At 38.3% G+C, this 19240-nt stretch overlaps 1 protein-coding gene across 1 annotated transcript in view; it reads right to left on the bottom strand.

Annotated features, from left to right (window-relative positions):
* ESR1 (estrogen receptor 1) overlaps nt 1–19240 on the bottom strand; it is a 171884-nt gene that overhangs the window by 108362 nt on the left and 44282 nt on the right. Inside the window, exon 3 of the mRNA XM_009324146.1 lies at nt 8385–8889. Within this exon, the coding sequence (XP_009322421.1) occupies nt 8385–8812 (428 nt within the window). The 5' untranslated portion in view covers nt 8813–8889. The remainder of the gene's footprint in view (nt 1–8384; nt 8890–19240) is intronic.

Below are 19240 nucleotides of genomic sequence, written 5' to 3'. Positions count from 1 at the left end.
TGCTGAACCACCATCTCCAGGATTTGCATGCTTTCTGTCTTATTGATACCCTTGCAGATGAAAATTAGGATTATATTTCTCATAGCATGGCAAGACAAAGCTACAAATATTTTTCAACCTATACGTTCTAAATAATCCAAACCATGCAAAACTATTGGAAGGTAATAAATGTGCTATGGTGGCTCATATGTTGGCAAAATACACGTTTTTCCTTGCTCGTGTTTATCAATTTGGCTGAAGGAGTATCATTTTACTGCAGAATGGAAGCAAACAAAGTTGTTCTTTGACATATTAGCTCCCCAAAGATATCTAGATTTGGCGCACACTCTCAGCCATAGTATTGTTTGCCACCGCTACAGTTTCCTGGATACAAGGATTCTGTGATATGTAATTTGAAACAGGGATCTTACTGTCAAGTTCAAGTTGTAACTAATAACCAAAGCAGGGAACACTTATTTGAATTAATTTTCTTTAGACACCAGCTGATACAAGTTACTGAATAATAACTATATACCGCTTGATGAAGATAGCTCAGCAAAACAAATGTTTTAAAAATGCTTACTAGCTTTGTAAACTGAAAACACAGATGACAAGGTATTATGTGACATTTTATTTTTGCCAAAGATCAGATTTTATAGTACTTGTCTTCAACAGTAAAATTAAATGACGATTTTTAGAGTTAGCACCTTTTAAGCTTCCATCTGTTTACAGATCAACTTGAAGAGGAAAAAAAAAGTTTCTAAAAAATTGAATATTTTTCATGAATTTATGAATGAATAGATCTTGTCTCACAAACCTGAATTACATTTAAAGTGAAAAAAAATAAAAGAAAAAGGGAAATAGAAAGAAAGCAGTAGGTATGAGATATTCCAATTTTAACAGGGCTACACATAAAAACAGCAGTGGAGGCTATCTGGAAAGCATATTATGAGTTTCCCAGTCTTGTGAGTTAAGATTTGGGGCCTAAATTTTATGCCACATCTTCTGCAGCTGCTGCTTTCTGCACAGCATCTTCCTAACTATTTTTATTTAGCATGAGCTGAGACTTTTCCTGTGTTGCAGTAAATTTCCTTTCCCCTTTCTTCCTAGCTTTGACGCCCCCTTTGTAGGATCCTAGAAAGTTTTCCATAGTCATGTCTTAGCAGCACAAATCAGTACTGAAGTAGGTTGTAGTGATCAAAGCAGTGTTTCTGCATGCTAGCAAGTAATAAAATAAGAGGGAGGGAAGACTGGACGTTGTAATTGAATTGGACATTTGCACCACAGATTGATGAGACACTGAAAAAATCTTCAAATGACAAATACAGTTTTTCCCTAGAAAATCAGATAAAAGCAGTTTCCCTATTTGGATACGATGATCAAGACAGAAAAATACACTGCTTACTCGCATAGTTTATGAATGGGAAGTGGAATGCATGGGCATTAAATGCAGCCCAGTGCTGCCTAGACGCTCACTGGTGTGTCATCCTCAAAGGGAGAGGAAGGCTCTCCACTGTGGCGTTCAACAGTTACTCTACACAGATGCTGCTTCCTGGGTCCTGCGGAGGTAAGTTTTGACAGTTGGCAGTGTTGTGAGAGAGCAGCACGTGGAAACAGAATGTGACATATTCCACCCATGTTGTCTGATTCAAGATGAACTGCACTCTTGAACAGTCATTGTAGACTGAAATTCCACCCACTGGATGTGAAGTGGTTACATGCACAGCTGTTCACGGTTAGTCACCAACTGCTTGTTTAAGAAGCCTTCTTAGTTACTTCTGACTTTCAACCTTTACTGTTATTTTTTACTTTTGCTAATGGCTTCCATGCAGTGAAGAAAAGGGACACACACTGGCAGTAGTATCATTAGTTAAGACTGTCACTGCAATGGTTGGAAGTGACAGTCCATAACAGTCACTGAAACTGTTATGTACATCTATCAAACAGGATTTATGTTTAGGACAGTCATATTTAAGCTCCTTGTTTTCTGAGGACCATATTTTCTTTTTCTAGTAAAAGGTTAAAATAAAATGCCCTGATCACTCCTGAATCCAATATTGTTATCAGTATCTTGTCAAGGAAGAAGATTATCCTGCAGATTTATGATCTTCTTGTCTCTAACAGCTATCACTGTAAGTATGTGGTAGGTTAAATCTGGCAAGCAGTATCTCACGCGTTCATAGTCTTGCACCAGAAGAAGGAATATCTTGAGTCAGATGATGTAAGAACCCTCCCAGCAGCTGGAATCTGAGCTTGGCAGAAAAGCAGAAGTGCCTTGCCTTGCCCAGTGTCACATTGATCAGGGTTCCTAATGAGCTGTGGTAAACGATGACCTGTTGCAGTTCACTGGAAGGGCCACCCAAATACATAGGGATAGTGCACAACCTCAGATGTGACTTCTCTCTGTACAGCCAATTTTCCAAACAGCCCCCGTAATGAATGCAATGAAAGCAACACTTTAAACGAGAATGTTGAAGGACAGCATCTCCGCTCTAATCTCAGTTCTGATGCCTGAATAGATAACAGAAAACTCCCTGCAGACAGACCAGGGAGTCCATGATTAGTTTCAGTGTTTCATTGTCAACAATATCAAATTATCAAAATCTCTATTTTTTAGAAGTGGATGGACTTCACTTGCAGGGCTCTTCTCCTCTGTGTTTGTTTGGAGCTATGCCTTAGCTCTAGTCAGCCCTTCTTGCTGGTTTAATAAAAAAATGCTGGCATTTGATGTTCACTTTGCAATTGCTGAAGGAACTGGTGCCAGCAACTAATGCTTTCCCTATCAGAGCAGATATGGCCAGCAGTGTTTGTTGTTTCAATAGCCTCAGAGCAAGAGTGATCAAGGCCAATGACACAGAGTCAATTCCCCATCTTCCTCCCAAGGGACATAGTGCAGTGTCTATCTGAACGGAGATTACAGATGTTGACCGCTTTGACTCTTTAGAAACAGGAGATGTATGGGTGGGATTCATTTCACATAACTTTCAACATCACTGGGCATTCACCTTCATTCAGTAGATATCTGTACCAAAATGAGTCACTTCAGCCATCTTTCATAGTCTAGAAAGAGAAACTCGCCCTGTTAGAGCCTAATGCACCTGGCCTATTTTAATCAGATACCTTAGAAAGGGGCAATGTGTGTGTTCACAGTGCCTCTTTCTGTGTCTCCATAGACTAAGAAGGGAGTCCACGAGAAGGTTTGATGCTGTTGTCCATGCCATATGCCATTTGAGGTGTCCTAGGTGATGACCCTCACTGACACTCATCTCCTACTCCAGAAAGGTATAGCGCACAGTAGGTCCTGTGTCATATCTGCTAGGCCCATCTGACCTTACGGCCTCTCAAATAGCACCAGATGCCTAAGGAGTGGAAAACTGAATCAAGCCCTAGGCGTCTATATTTAATCAGATGAACCCCATCCGCACGGGCTGCCTGAACAAACATGTTTTTAACCACAAGTTTTAAATCCACGGGGAAAGGACTTGGTATATGGAGCACTTCCTGAGTCTGTGGTTTACACAAAAAATACATCTGCTAAAGAAGTGAAGAAAGTGTTCTTCAGTAAGAAGAAAACTTTGGAAAGGAAGCTCTGAGAGAGCAGGCAAGATTCATGTCCCTACCTTGGCAGAAAGGAGGATAATGAGGAAGCATCACAGCTCCTTTACCCCTTTCCACTGCTGCCTGGCCTTATTCAGGGGCACAAGGAGGCACAGAACACATGTGCTCCTCAAAAATATGGCTTGGTGACTTTATGGTGCAAGCACACTTGCAGCAGGATCCACATCAGCACATTCCCTAAGAACTGCAGAGACAGCAAAGCTGGTATGTACAAGTCCCTCATAATTGTAATGTGTGAGTATCTCAGAACATTTAACAGGTTTATCTTTACAACACTTCCATGAGATAGGATAACTCCATGTTTTCCTGTCTCCTTCATTACAGTCATCTATTGCTGTAAAATTGTCAGGGATATCAGCACAAGCTCTGAAAACAGGAACACTCCGAGTGTTCAAGAAACTGCCTGAACACGTGAACTGCGTTCGAGAGGGGACCTTAGAACAGATTGATGCTTTAGAAAAAAAAAAACAACAACAACAAAAAAACCAAACAAAACACTACATTACACAGTACTCCTTCATGTTAAGGAATACCTCATACCGCATTAAAACAAAAAAGTCTTTGAATTTTGCATTCATTGTAACATTCTTTTAATTTTAGAATTTGGAAAAATCCACTTTGTTTAGAACTCAGCATGAAGAGCTAGAAAGATTCATAATGAATCAGACAAGGTAAAAAAATACATATTAGGTTAAGTAACTATTTTTCAGACTGATGGATTTATGAATTACAGCAGAAGAGGGATCGATCTACATTTGTAATCATTCTCAAATTTAGCAAGCATTAAAAATTAAAGCTGTGATCATATTGATTGGAACAACAGGTTTAAAACGATTCAGAGTCAATTTCAGTATGATAATTGGGACTAAAGCTAAATAAATTCTTTATTATATTAATCTAAACCTAGAGCCTGAGGTACTAGAAGATACTCACAAACTAGCCACTATAAGTAAGGGAGAAATTAATGATTTTTCATCTGTATTTCTGTTTGTACACTGATTTGCCCTGCCTCTGTCACTCACTACAAACTGACAGACAACTCCCTTGTCAGGTAGCTGGGAGGTGCAGTCCTTTTTTACACGGTTTTTGGCCAAATTTGGAAGCAGCACCAAACACAGGTTACAGAGAACCTGAAATACAGGCACGATTTTACTTCAGATCTGAGAAGTGCAAACTCAGTGGGATGACACAGGAACATCGCACACTGGCAGAACAAAAAGGATTCATCTTTGCTGTTGTCTGTAGGAATTTACTGAGGTAAATTAGCTACTGAAAGGCTGCTTGTTGTTTCCCTGAATGAACAAAAACCTGCCGAAAAGCACAAGGAAATAACCAGAAATAACCAGAACTCAAATTTAATAGTTAAGAACAAAAGAAATCTTTCAATTAATTACTGTAATATCCATGAATACAAGATTTCCTGTAATAATAATCAACTACTAATCAGCATTTAATTAAAAAAACTACTATAAAAATGATTGAGAAAATAAAATATAAGTGAGATTTGAAGAGAATTACAAACATAGCCAGTGCTATGTTTTCTCCCTTTTACTGGCAGATACAGACATTGTAAGATAAGGGAAAGGTATTTTAGTTTGGCTCCCTATAAAAACAGCCACAAGGTCAGACATAAAAGGGGTCAAGCTAAAGGCAGCACAATTTCAATTAATTAAACCCCTTCTTTTTTCTTGAATTCTGATGTTCCATGATTTAGAGACTCCAGAAAGGAGAAGATTGGTAAATGTTTTGTATTCTTTACAAAATCATTCTTTTCCTTCTGTATCAATATGTTCTGCAGCTAGATCTAGAAGCCTGTTATTATCTTGTAGTAAGAGACAAAGCCTTTTGGAAAAGGAAACACTATTTGACAGAAATAAAATATAACTTCAGAATTAATACACATGTAACTACATATGTGTCTGTAGTTAGCACGATTTTGAATACTTACTGACAAAATCAAATTGACATTAGAAGTTTTCCTTATCACATATAGTAGGTTTTGAGTCTTGTGACTGAAGATTTTTAACATTTTATCCAAGTATTAACAGAATATAATTTCAGCTCCAACCTACAATGACTGTTTATTGTCCTAGCCACGTGTATCACCAAATGCAGCATCTGCATCTCAAATCCAGAGTATAACAGGATGATGCAATGCAAATATTTTTGTCTTACAAGCCAAACAGCACAATTCTGTTACACAGAAAGGTAAATGAGAATTGCAGAGGAGTCTTTCTGGGTCTTAGGTTACTTATTATAGAAGCAGGCAGCCATATCATAAACTGATTATGATCCTTTTTAAATTTTGTTCGGGCTTTTGGTTTGAGAATTTTTGCCTTTACCAAATCTACTGGTAGGTTGTTCCAGAGACTCACCATTTTGGTAGTTAGACATCTTCCAATCTCCAACATCAATTTATTCATTGCCAGTTTACACTGCCCCATGCTCTCTTTTCTCCCATAACCCAATTGAAACCAATGAGATTAGCCAAATGAATAAAGCAAATTGGAAATTCATGCGTTACAATATTTTTTAAAGAACTTGTTCTTAAACCCCATGATTAGATATTTAAATATTTCCGAGACACTGAACACCTATTCAAATTGTTTTTAACAGACTATTGGTGATTGGATTTGTGCCAAAACACAAGAATAAAGACTTAATATTTAATGTTGTGAGGGTGATAACTCTGTAAATACAATCCTGCAAAAATGAAAAGAAAAAAAAACCCAAAGCTTTTATCAATCTAATTCCAAGAGTACTATGCCTGTTAACAAAAGATAATCATAGCAAGCACTTTGATATACATTTCTTACTACCACATAAGATGCGCTTTACAGAATTATGGCTGGAAGGGGCCATTAAATCATTTGTAGAACACTGTATGCAGATAAACCACCTGCACATCCAAGATCATAAATTCACCTAATTACTGCTGCATTAAGCCTCATCAATTGCACATGGCTAAAACACATCTTCAAGGGTGACACCCATCCTTGATGAGAAATGTCAGGAAATGGGGAATCCAGCACTGACCTTACATGTTTGCTCCAGTAGTTAAACTAAAAAAGTACATTAATTTTATTTTGAAGTGTCTCACCTCAATTCACTGTTTAAAAATAAATGGACATTATTTCCATAGTTCAACTTCTATTTCCAGGTCATTCTTGGTTTTGATTCCTCCTGAAGTAAAATACCCCGTCTATAGTACATTTTCTGCCTGTGTATTTCAACTTCACAAACTCAATACTCCACTGTTTACATATCTAAGGTCACTTACACACTTTTCACCATAGGTTTGCACTGGACATTCATGTAAAAAAAAAACCTTTAATGAAGCGCAAAGTGCAGTTTCACTCCCAAGTCACTGGTAATCATTCAAGACCTTTATGCTCTGACATGTATTCACTCTTCCTAGAGGTATTGTATTTGGTTGCACTAAAATGCATTTTGTTTGAACCAATTCAGTTAACAGATCACTGTATTGGACAGTCTGACATAACCATTATCTATCATTTCACCAGTCTTTATTCCATCTGCTCCCCAAAACTGATTAATCATTTGCGAAAAGTGCAATCATCATCCATTTTTTTGGACCAGATTCTGCTACCATATTCTTAGTCGGGCTGAGTTAGACTGTCTTTAAGAACATACAATGCTGTTCACAGTAACATGTTATATTGTGCAAGTAAGTCTGATAGAGCCTGGCCTTCAACAGGGAAAAAATAACTTGCTTTTATTTTTTTCATAGTCGTTCCATTTCTAGCAAACTCACCTGTATCTCTCAAATAAACAGATTCAGACAGAGTTTAAAAAAATATTACATCTAACTGTTCACTTTGATTCACTGAAGCCCAGTATAATAAGCTGATGCGAAACTATGCTATTAACACTGCACAAACATTAACAGTGTGGGTATTGGTGTGTATGACTATATTTTCCTGGAAGCTACAGTTCTATCAATTTCTACCACTTACTTAAAAAATTATGTAAACGTTTTCAAAACTGAAAATCAATATTTAAACCAAGGAAAATTATTTCCCCCCTTCAAAGATACTTTTATCTTTCTGTTCCAGACAAACAAAAAAACCAAACCCTTCTATTGAGGGACAAAAATACAAAAACCAAAAAAACCTTATCTTTTGAAGTGCAGCATGCCAGATTTATGGTTAATATATATCACCCTCCAATGAAAAATGCAAGTTAATATGTATGCAGCTCTTAGGATAGCTCATGAAGGTGGTTACTGACTGAAATACTGTCACTGAGTCAACTCTAACAGTTTGATTAGGAAGGATATTGTCCTTCTGAACTGCTTCCTATATAAGCTACTTCTCACACTGTAAAGGAAGCCAGAGGAGAAAAATGCTCTTACTACTAGCTAAGAGTTGAACAAACAACCACTCACACCCAGAAATGTGTGATGGTGGAAGTCTTTTTAGTATACTTCAGACAGTATTCTAATATGTTACAACAGGGACGTCGCTTGCCATTCTTTAATCACTTGTGATTTCATGTTTTCCCAGGAAGCATTTATAATCATTATCCAATTTGTTTCTCATTTATGTACAGTTTTCAAAATTTACAGCTTACAGTCACAGTGAGCTGTGAATTACAGTTTTGTTTTATTCAACACTATTTTTTATGGTCTAGATATCGTGGATGATTCAATTAAATCACATGGTCCTTTACACAAAAAGAAAAGATTAGGGCATACAGATTTCCACATTCTAATTTTCTCAGTTCATCCGCTTAAAGAAGAAAGAAAAATTATCTGTAGCATTTACCTGTAGAAGGCTGGAGGAGCAGCTTCCCTCATCCCAAAGCTGCCCTGTTCGTTTTCAAGGTAATAGGGTACCTGTTGGCTGTGATGATGGATGAAGGGTGACAGCTGGGGCGCCGTTTGCAAGAACACCACTGGGCTTGGTGGGACATTGTTCAGTGAGTGAAATCCTGCCAGACTGCTGGACCCAAAAGATTCAGAAGTAGGGGCATAACTGAGAGTAGTAGAGCCGTACACTGGAGCCGTAGTACCAAAATCGTAAGTGGCACCTTCTGGGTAGTTAAAAACTCCTGTCTTGTTGCTCTCCACGTACATGTCGCTGAGCGATCTTTCCAGGGGAATCTTCAGCTGAGGTCTGCTCAGCGTCTCCAGTTCAGTGCCTTGAATCTGGTGCAGCAGGGTAACTCCAGAGGTTTTGGTGTGAAGGGTCATGGTCAGTGCTAATGGCAGTGAGCAAGGAACATATCTGCTTTTACTGTCAACAGCGAGATCGGCAGCTGGCAGTCCACCTAAAAAAAATACCAGAACCTATTCTGAGGCTCAGCAGAAATCATAATAAAGCAGCACTACACAGGTATTCCTCTAATCTCCGCAAGAAGGAGGATACAAACAAATGCAGAGTGAGCACTGAAAACGCACATTCTCTCCCTCTCCCTCTCTCTAACTTTTAGGAACTCCTCGTCTACGCTAATATGCTTTACAAGGTGCTGGCCGCGAGCCAGGAACTCTTGCCTTGTGCCGATGTCAGTTTAAACATCACTTCAGAAACAATTAGTTTTGGAGTTATACCAAATAATTGTCCCTCTAAATGTTACTTCATTCTTACTAGTTATTTAATTTTTCACTTCAGGGTAGCCAGCGCTCTGCAGCAACTAACGGGAAAGAACACTTAAATCCAACCAGGAAGAGTAGTCCAGTGGTCAGGCAGATTACTGCCTTTTATTTCCTCAGCAGGCTCCAATCTATCTGTGCTTATCTCTCCTCCTGTTTGATTCATTTTCATGTTTGCTAGAAATATGTAATGTGTACATTGTAATGACCCTGGGTAGGACTATGCTGTAACTGAGATAGGGCAAAGCAGAATGTGTGTGTGCAAGCGCGTGCGTCTGTGTGCGTCTGTGTGTGTGTGTGTGTGTCACGAGCCTCAGTCAATAAAACTAGCTAACAAAATTAAAGGGTGTATGATATCAATGTAGAAGAAAAGGTTTATAATATACTTTCATCAGTAATAGCAACTTGAAGTTACTAGAGTGTAATAGTAACATTAAAAAGTGAGGAAAAGCTTTAGATTATCCTAGAAATTTCTGTCTGCTTCTTTTTAGGCTGTAAAATGATGAAACAAAACATCATCCAGACTTCACCACAGGAAGATCCTAAAAGTTAGGAAAAAATTATTTGATTGCATGACATGTGAATTGAATACAGGAAATTCTTTTCCCTAGTCCTGTGAACAAAAGCTCAGCAAACTTGAATTTTGAAATCAGACTAGAAAATCAAGTAATCTAAAATAATCAAATGGGTTCGGCTTTAAAAGAAACTGAAATGCCTCTCAAAGTTATATTTAGAAAAAAAAAAAAAGGGAAGAGAGAGAACATAATGAAAAGGTGTGGCATGCATGCTTCATCTTGCAATCTCATTCCATATAATTTTAACTTTGCGCAAACCAGTTCTCCTGAACCAGCTAAATGAAAACCTCCAGAAACTGTTTCAAGCTCTTTAGCTTTATTGCTGTGGTCTGTGGTTCAGTCAGTGAAATAGGTCAATGCCAACCCTAAACGCATTAATATACGGGCTCCAGTTAGTACGCTTTGAATACTAGCAAAGTCTATGCTATACTTAAACAACTCCACAGTTATTCAGCTCAACCTTCAAAAAAACCAAGAAACTGAAAAACTGAATATGCAGTTCACTAATAGTGTCAAGAAAAGTTTACTGAAAATGTTTTTATTTTAGTAATAATACTATGTTTTCAGAACATCTACTAAAATAGCCGAAGTTATTTATATTTGCAAGATTATTCTGAAGCAATATACATTGGTACCTCTGCAGGCACACAGCTAAGACAGCAGCACACACATAAAAATGTACTTGATAGATTTCTTCACCCACCCAGCCACCCTCCCTACCCTGTTCAAATTTCAGATTGTAGACTTTGATCAAAGAGATAAGCTTGTTTAAATAACACTGGACTAAACATGTTCCCAGTTAAAAAAATAATAATCAGACAATCATACCCAGCAGTTCAGAAAGTCTTCGAAGAGTTATTCTGAAAATATGCCAGACAGTGTGAGAGAAAAAAAAGAGAGTGTATGCATGTTTGCATGGAGTGGGCGAATGTGCATCTGCAGAGACTCACAAAAACAGCAAGCAAGCATAGCTCTCAGCAGCCAGTCTGCTGGGCTACAGAGACTGAAATGAATGGCAGTTACGAGTTTCAGGTCAGTCACTCTTATAGATTTCATTTCGTGCTTTGGTAATACATAGAAAAAGCATTATCTCGTATTAAACTGCGTAATCTGAGAATTAAAGTGAATCTGCCTGCCATAGGAAGTACCCGCTTCTATATAGTGCTACAAAATGGGCTTTAAATTTGTATTTAAAGCATTATCCAGCATGTATGCTATGTTAGAATTACTATATTGACATGCAATAAAATGCTCCAGCATAATAGCTATGCAGAAGACGGAAGATACAAGTGTGCACATAGAGAGCTGACTTCTGAGTGCGTCCTGTGCAACCTCAGTGCTCCCTGCATGCAGTTTTTAAAAACCTCATTAATTATTTTGGGAGGGTTGTGTGTTTTCAGGGAGACAAATATTCAAAATTTCCACCGTACGCAAACAGTATTAAAACACACTTAGGGTTAAGTAAAAGGACCATCACTTTTGCTCCATACCATTTAAACTAGGGACCCTATGAGCAGCTTTCCACAAGCCACTGTGGAAAGTTACAGTCCTGCCCCCTAAAAGGGCTCAGCAATCGATAGCTGCAGTATCCCTGCAGCACACAGCCTGGTACCCATCTCGGAAGAAAAAATGTGAGTGCCACCAACAAGACCTTAGGGACTGGCTGGGAATCCCCGTGATTGCATCCTGTAATGTTTGGCTTACTTTTTCTGTGGAAGAAAAGCAACAGAGCAAGAAAGGGCAAGGGTGAGGCGGGGGGTTAGTCAAGCCAAACCCCATGAAGAAGTTGAATTTCTGATTTGTGTATACTGCAAAAAATCAATTTTTGATTCTGCATACTATATGTGGGGTTTTTAGATATAAAAAAGATATGAAAGGCAACAGATTATCAGAGGGGGTTATTCTTCTTGTCCTGCGAAGTGATGACTATCCTGCTTGCTCCAAATTAACACATGCTGCTAATATCCCCTGCTTTAGAGATAGCGTTAGATGCGTCTTCTTGTGGGCTTGCCCCCCAGAAAAATGAGACCTGTTTCTAAAACCTAGTCTTTGTGCTTAAAGGCCAGGACTTACTCCCAGTGTTCAGATTACACCCAGTGTAATCACTCTGATCTATTAGATGTCAGGTTTTACATGTTATGAGCACAATATGGAAACGTGTACAGGATATAGCAGTGATGTTTGGTACTTTTTACCAGTGGATATGAAGCCTATCCAAAAATTTGTTTTCGCTGAATTCCACTTCATGTATGCCTTTAAAAATATGCATATCTCATACAGAAGGACTTGCCTCATTCACTGTGTATTTTAAAAAAAATCACATGTAGTAACGACAGAGAGTAAATAAAAACATGAATTGGCTGCAGCTTCTTCATTTGCAGTGCTAGACAGAAGTGTTCAAAAAATACCTAGTCAATGGGAAATTTACCTTTTCAGAGTTGGTAATTTCTCCACTAATGTGTATTCAACTGCAACCAAGCTGCCCTATGTATTTCTCTCACCTTAATGAAGGCCTAATATTGTTTGGAGTTACCGAGCACATGCTACAGGAGAAAGTCATCTATCCCAGTCTTCCTCAGACACCCATAAAAAATAGAGGGAAACTGGTTCTACAAAATCTGAAGATTTGCTAAATTTATATCAGGTATAGATTGGTTTTTTTGCTATATTTCTGAAGTTTGGGAATATACAAATAAAATTAATGCTGGCTTTGATCCATCCAGGTTTATGCATACACGGTATATATGCATATGTTAAAATAGGGAAGAAACAGGAAGGAAAGACAGAACAGCAATTAACGAATACTGAAGAAACAGGAGGGGACAGTCCACTGTGACTGAGGAGCACTACAGACGTTAGCAAGGAAGGTCAAAGAAGAAATTGCTCCTTCATACACAATGATTTTTAGTGCGACTCAGTCAAGAGATGAGTTTTTGAAACAGTGAGGATTCAGACATGATCCTTCTCATGGAAATGAGAAATGAATTGATTAAATGAATGGAAGTGACTGATTAAATCCTGTGTTCCCCCTTTTAAAATGTCAACCTTTCTATTTTCCTTTTCTAGATATGCCAGAGTTCCAGTGCCCAAGTCAGATTTTCCAGAGTGAGGAATTTACTCTAAATTACACTAATAAAATACCAAATGTACTAACATTAAAACTAAATCACATTTTTGTGGCTCTGTGCTTAAATTAGCATAATTTACAGATGAAGAATATTTAGATATGTTTATAAAGGCAAATTCTGCTCATTTCGATTCACTGATGAAGAGTTTGCTTCTAGTTTTTACAATTCTGTCTTTTTTTTTCTTTTTTTTTTTTTTTTTTGACAAACGACTAGAGTGATCAGATAAAGCTAGCAGAGTCAAGCATAGTGCAGTTTGGCTCAACTGGACCATCCGTCCAACACCCTTACCAGCTACAAAGAGGAGGGTACTGAATCAAATTTAGGATTCTTATCATAACAGACAACATGAACATATTTTCACTTCAAAACTGGAACATGGCTTAAAAAAAATAGAAGTAGCCTCCTTCCACCGATTGCAAGTAATGTGGCACCAGCAAAATATACTCAGAAACAGAAAAAGGAAAAGGATAGATAAGAAAAATTATAGAAAATACTACTCTAACTTATCTAACTAACCAAAAGAAGGTTTGGTGATTTCCAGTGCCATCAACAATTCTCTATTAAATAAAAGTTCTGAAAGCCAGTCAGGGAATGGTAACAAAATAAGTTCAGTTTATAGGGTGAAAAAAAAGAAAAAGAAAAGGAAGAAGAAAGAGCATGAACAGATTCTTGATTCCGGACAAGATAAAATAGCAGTTTGAGGGAAAAGGAGATGAAAGTAAAAACACTACAAAGACTATTCAAATTATAGGAATCTTTAAAGATAGGAAAACACCGAATCCTATAATAGGCTTTTTTCAGCAGTAGTTTTAGTAAGTATTCCAACAAGAAATGGTGAACTCAGAACTTAGAACATATACTATAAATTTTCCATAAACCTGAGGACAGTGGGAGACCATAAACTTCGTCGCTTTGGTTCTACAGCTATAAAGATAGAAGCTTTTTTTAGCTGCTGCAATTAAAGAAGAATCTATTGCACATAACAGGAGGAACATTATGTTTTTCCAAGATTCCACTGTAACGTTACAGAGAAGTTATGTTGTGTTTAGTCCAGTGAGGAAACTCCTCAAGATAGACAGCTGGAGAACAGCACCATCTACCCCACTGCTTTATAAGTCTTCTGGGGAAAAAAAAAAAAAAAAAAAAAAAAAAATTGAAGCCCTTGATACCACTAGGCAAAGCAAGAGGCATGCTTAAAAATTCCTCAGTCTCTTTAGTACAGATATGTGCTTCACCCTGTTATTGGGAGTTTTTAACATTTAAAGTTTTATAAGTTGATACAAAGATGTATACCTTTTCTTTTCACCTACCCCCAAATAACTTACCAAAACCAGCCATGGCACAAAAAGGCTGGACCCAAGATTTTTAATTCTAAATTTATGTTTTAGGTTGGTTTTACTGTTAAAAAGGGAGCTTCTGCTTTCACATGTCAAATGTAAGTAGAGAATTTGAGAACATTTGCTCAAAATAGTTCTTATTCCAAACAGGGAACTGCGGAATACAATTATTCCACACATATGTTTATTAATTTACAACATTTAAATATACCTTCAGTTTTACCCATACTTTGTGTGAAAAGATCTATTACATACTTTCAAATTACCTGTGTAATCAAGAGAAAAATTAGGCTGGGATGTCAGCATAGCATTTTGGTAAAGTATTCTAATGCTTTAAATTTTAAGACTGTTTACAGCTATTTATACTATCAGATTTTAGCCATTCAGGTGGAAATTTTACATGTCAGTGATGAGCTCAGAGAGAATAGTTTGGAAGTATTTGAGCCAACTGGAAAGAAATCTTTTGCTTTCCCGTCCTTAAAGATTTCTAGAAACCCTTTTTTGAAATGAGAAACCCTTTTTGCTGTAGCAAATGAAGGTTTTGGAGCAGGAACTTTGAATCTGGCAGGGAGCTAAAACTGTGTGTCACAAAACTGCCTTTTGCTATTCCTCTGAAACTCCATCCACACTTGGCTAATTTTTCAACCCTTGAAAAATTGCAAGTTTTTAAGTGTTAAGATTTCTAAAAGCTCTTCCTCTCCTGACTGAACCTGCTCTCTTCGCTCTCAGATCCTACTCCTGACTAGACTGGGCACGAAACTTCCCAGAAGAGTGAATGACATGCTACCGTCCAGACTGGTATACATACAGAAAGTTTTCCCCTTTCATCACTCTTCTGGAGCAGAGTAAGAGTCTGGGCTTAAATGCAGGTTATTGTGTCAGTTATAATACTGAATTTCAGTACCCAGATGTACAGACTGAATTTCCTGACACCAAAATGGGGCACCATCTGCCTTTTCAATTCAGCATTAGAAAACAACATGTAGAAACGTACTCTTTCCTGAAGGAGTAGAAGACATGCTGTAATATAACTAGCTTGTGCATTTCTTCAGTTTTTTATACCTAAGAAAGATGGGAGAGGATAAGACTAAATAATTGTGCCCAACTCATACAGAATAAATGACTTACTACATACATAAAATGGGCCAAAATACCTGAGTAATCTGGACAAACTCAAAAGATATTAGCAAATACTGATGTTTCAAAGAGTTAGCAGATGTTTTCAGAGAGGCAGAAAAACAGAAGAAAAAAGGCATTTCTCTGCTTTCCTACAGAAAATGTTAACCACTTGTGAACAAAGATGTTCACTGGCAGAAAAGCAACAATACTGTGATTTAACATTAAGCAACGTTCCCCACTTAAGCACAAACACATCTTAACAGATCATTTCTCATGGATCTAGCTTCATCTAAAAACAAGAATGAGCTCTGAAATGCAAAACTGGAGCTTAGTATCCCATGTTCATATTCATTTGTTCTGTTTATATCAAAGACAAATTGAATGGAGTGGCTGATCACCATGAGTTAGCGTTCTGAAACAGCCTAACAAGAAAACTTTGAAAGTCTTCAGAAGAAAGACAGCTTTGTACCTATTGAGATTGGCTTAAGGGTGAGGCATCTTCAAAATGATCAGATATTACCATGTCTGGGCTCCCAAAAATAGTCAGAAATGAGCCACGTGCGTAATCCCATTTATGTGGTGATATTAACAAAACCGACAAGTTTTGTTTATGAGATTCGAGGCATGAAAGCTGAGCACAAAATTTCAGCATTGCCCAGCTGGGTAAGACAACTGTTGTACAACTTATTTCTAGTTGCCAGAGGATAGTTTGAGGAAGCAAGTGTTGAAACAAGCTCCTTAAATCTAGGAGTAGGATATCTTGGAGGAGAGATGTGGGAATGGTGTTTGTAGAGGGAGAGATTTGTATCTGACTTAACTCTTAGGAAACCCCTAAAAAAGACCGCTTATAAAAGCAAGCCTGCTTCCCCAACCTGACAGCATAAGCTTTGCACAAGAACTGACCCTTTAGGCATGGGTTAGTGTGTGTCTTAACCAGAAGACAGCATGAAGAAGCCTCTCAGATACCATTATAAATTTGTAACTGTGATAACCTGTGTTCCACATTTGTAAATTCTTTATCCAGTTTAACCTTGAAGTACCCTGGGGTGATTTCAGGCTAACTGGCACACACCCCAGTATGCCATCCCTATAGAAGAGTAAATCTTTAAACCGATGAAGTACCATTAGTATAACACATAGTATAACACAGTTCTTCAGATCACTTCAAAGATAGATTGTACCTCTGTTGAACTACACAGACCAATTTCAACGTTAGCAATACAGGAATCTATGTGGAAAGAACATCTTCCAGATATCAGGATTAATCAAAAAAAAATCATCTTTTTGACATGGAAGAATGGCAGACCATGTGGAACATATGTAAACATTTTTCTTCCCCCTGCCTTTGCCCCCACCCCTTCCCCCAGGGTCTTCCATTGTTTCAGGAGGTTTGCTTAGTGGATGTCAGCTCCATTTGGTAATCAATCATATTTCATGATTAATTGGCCTCACTCACAGTATTATTTCTCAAGACTCATTTTCCTGCCAAATGCTTGACTGTGTGCTGAGCAACAAGAGCCTCTCAGACTTCAGGTTTAAACATGTGCATCCAAGTGCTTTTGTGCAAGTGCACCCATGAGCTTGCAAAATATGCATGATGACGTTCTCCTCAGGTAAAATCTCTTAGCTGTCTCCTCTCAAATACTGCACTATAAGACTATTTTTTTCATAACTCTTGCTGTAGTTTCAGGTTACACTGCAACTGATACCTAAAACAGGTCCAGCTCTTTTTTTTCAAAAGACACATTTGCTAACACATGAAGAACTAAAGAGAAACACAAGTGTTTGGCCATTTTATAATCTCCACACTTAAAGAAGAGGCCTCAAATTAGGTGTATCAATGTGAGACTTCCTGTTACCCTTACTGCCTTTTGGGTCTCCCAGTACAAGAGGCAAGTCCAGAGGCCCCAAGCTGGTCAGGATATATAAGGACAACCTCAGGTAGCAGGGCCTGCTCAAATTGTAGGAAAAAAGGCTTGGGGAGACCTTATTGCTATCTACAACCATCTGATCAGAGAATACAGAAAATACAGAGCCAGACTCTTCTTGGAAGTGTGCAGCGACAGTCCGAGTGGCAACAGGACACAAGTTGGACTATGGGAAATTCCGATTAGATATTAAGTATAAATTTTTACCATGAGAGTGGTCAAATACTGGAACAGGCTGTCCAGAGATGCTGGGAACTCCCTGTCCTTTGGGGATGAGACTCAACTTTGAGTTCAAGACTCAATTGTACAAGTCCCAGTTGTACAAGTCCCTGAGCAACCTGATCTAAAAATACCTTCTTTGAGCAGGGGTTTGGACTAGATGACATCTTGACATCCCTTCCAATTTATTCTATGATTCTATGCATCTAATACACAGACCTACAACAAAATACTCAGAAAATATTAATTATTTTGATGATGGTCTATTTACCCATTCTCCACAGATGCCCGATTTCAAGATCCCATTTCATGGTTTCAACCCTTCTGCTGCTCTTTCATCAAGACATCTGCCTTTTTTAATTGGTCTGCTATTTTCCCTAGATTAGATAGGAATTAAGGAAGCTCCATAGGCAAGTTCACCCTTCCCCTCAATTCATCTACTCACTGGCTTGATCAATGTATTAGAGTCTCAGTTCCCTATCATAATCTGAGTTAGGAAGGGGAAAAAAAAAAGTCTATTGGCCTCACTGTACCTTCTCAGCATTTCTGTAAACTGCTCCAGTCCTTATCCAAAATACCTTTGCTGCCCATTGCCCCAGACCTACCTGTTCTCAGTAGTCAATGGCACACTATGTTTGAACACCCACCAAGACCGAGGCAGTAAGTAGTCAGTCATCTTTTGTGGCTTCCACAAAACAAAACCAGCTGCCTCTTTTGATGGAGATGACTGTCTTCATCAAAAGACTCATTCTGAAGTGTCATTCCATGGGTCTAGTTCCCTCTGTCAACGTTTTTCCATACATACATATGATGCAGGGACATGTACAGTAAAGTGACCAGAGTCTCCAAGTCTTTAGAAGGTAGAACCTAACCCCAAACCAGAAGACAGTGTAGGATCAATCATACGGCATGACCTAGTTTCTTCACTCTATTTCTCTCTAGTAATGGTATTCAAATATACTATGTTTGGTTTTAACACTTCACACATTCACATTTCCTTCCTAGAAGCTGATCCTCCAATTGAAAGGTCCTGTGGTGAGGCTAACCCTATCACCTCAAGAAGTTATACTTATTGTGACCGTGAAGCCAAGATAACTCTTCACCCAAAAGGCTTGGAAAAGTCTTGGTGCTTCAGCATCCCGCTCTTGTCTACCAGCTACTGGTAGCATAAGTCCCTAATTTCCTGGGCATCTTCAGAGAACTGGATTTGCTTTAGTTATTCCACGAATCATTGTCAATCAATCTTCTCTGCTATTGCAAGCATGGCTACATATACCTGTGAATAACCTGCAGCCAGCACATCAAGTCCTTTTGTGTACCTTAGCTTCTCTCTATCCAATCAGAGATTATCACAGAGCCATTGGACTGTTGCCAGCGTCACACAAGGAAGGTGTGTCAATTTACCACTGGGCCTATTCTCATAAACCTCAAGTCCAAAAGAAAAGGTCCACAAGGGGTATCAGTGTTGCTATACATTTTTCTGTATTCTCTCCTTGATGTCAAGAACTGGCTTGTTATTGCTGCCACCAGTCCGGCAACAACTAGAGCCACATCCGAGTGGCTCGTTGTTGCCACTGGTCATCCATCTGGCACATACTCTAGAAAAGCACGGTCAGGCAGCAAATGTTCATTAAAAAAAAAGATCATGTCCAGCACGGAAGGTACTGGCTGCAGTCATCCTGTGCAGACCCCAAGTGAAACAGTAAATTCAACACTCTAGATA

This window comes from Pygoscelis adeliae, unplaced genomic scaffold (assembly GCF_000699105.1).
Source record: "Pygoscelis adeliae isolate BGI_AS28 unplaced genomic scaffold, ASM69910v1 Scaffold105, whole genome shotgun sequence".
NCBI lineage: Eukaryota > Metazoa > Chordata > Aves > Sphenisciformes > Spheniscidae > Pygoscelis > Pygoscelis adeliae.
The sequence above is the reverse complement of the archived record's forward strand: the minus strand, read 5'-3'. Positions and strand labels throughout refer to the sequence as shown.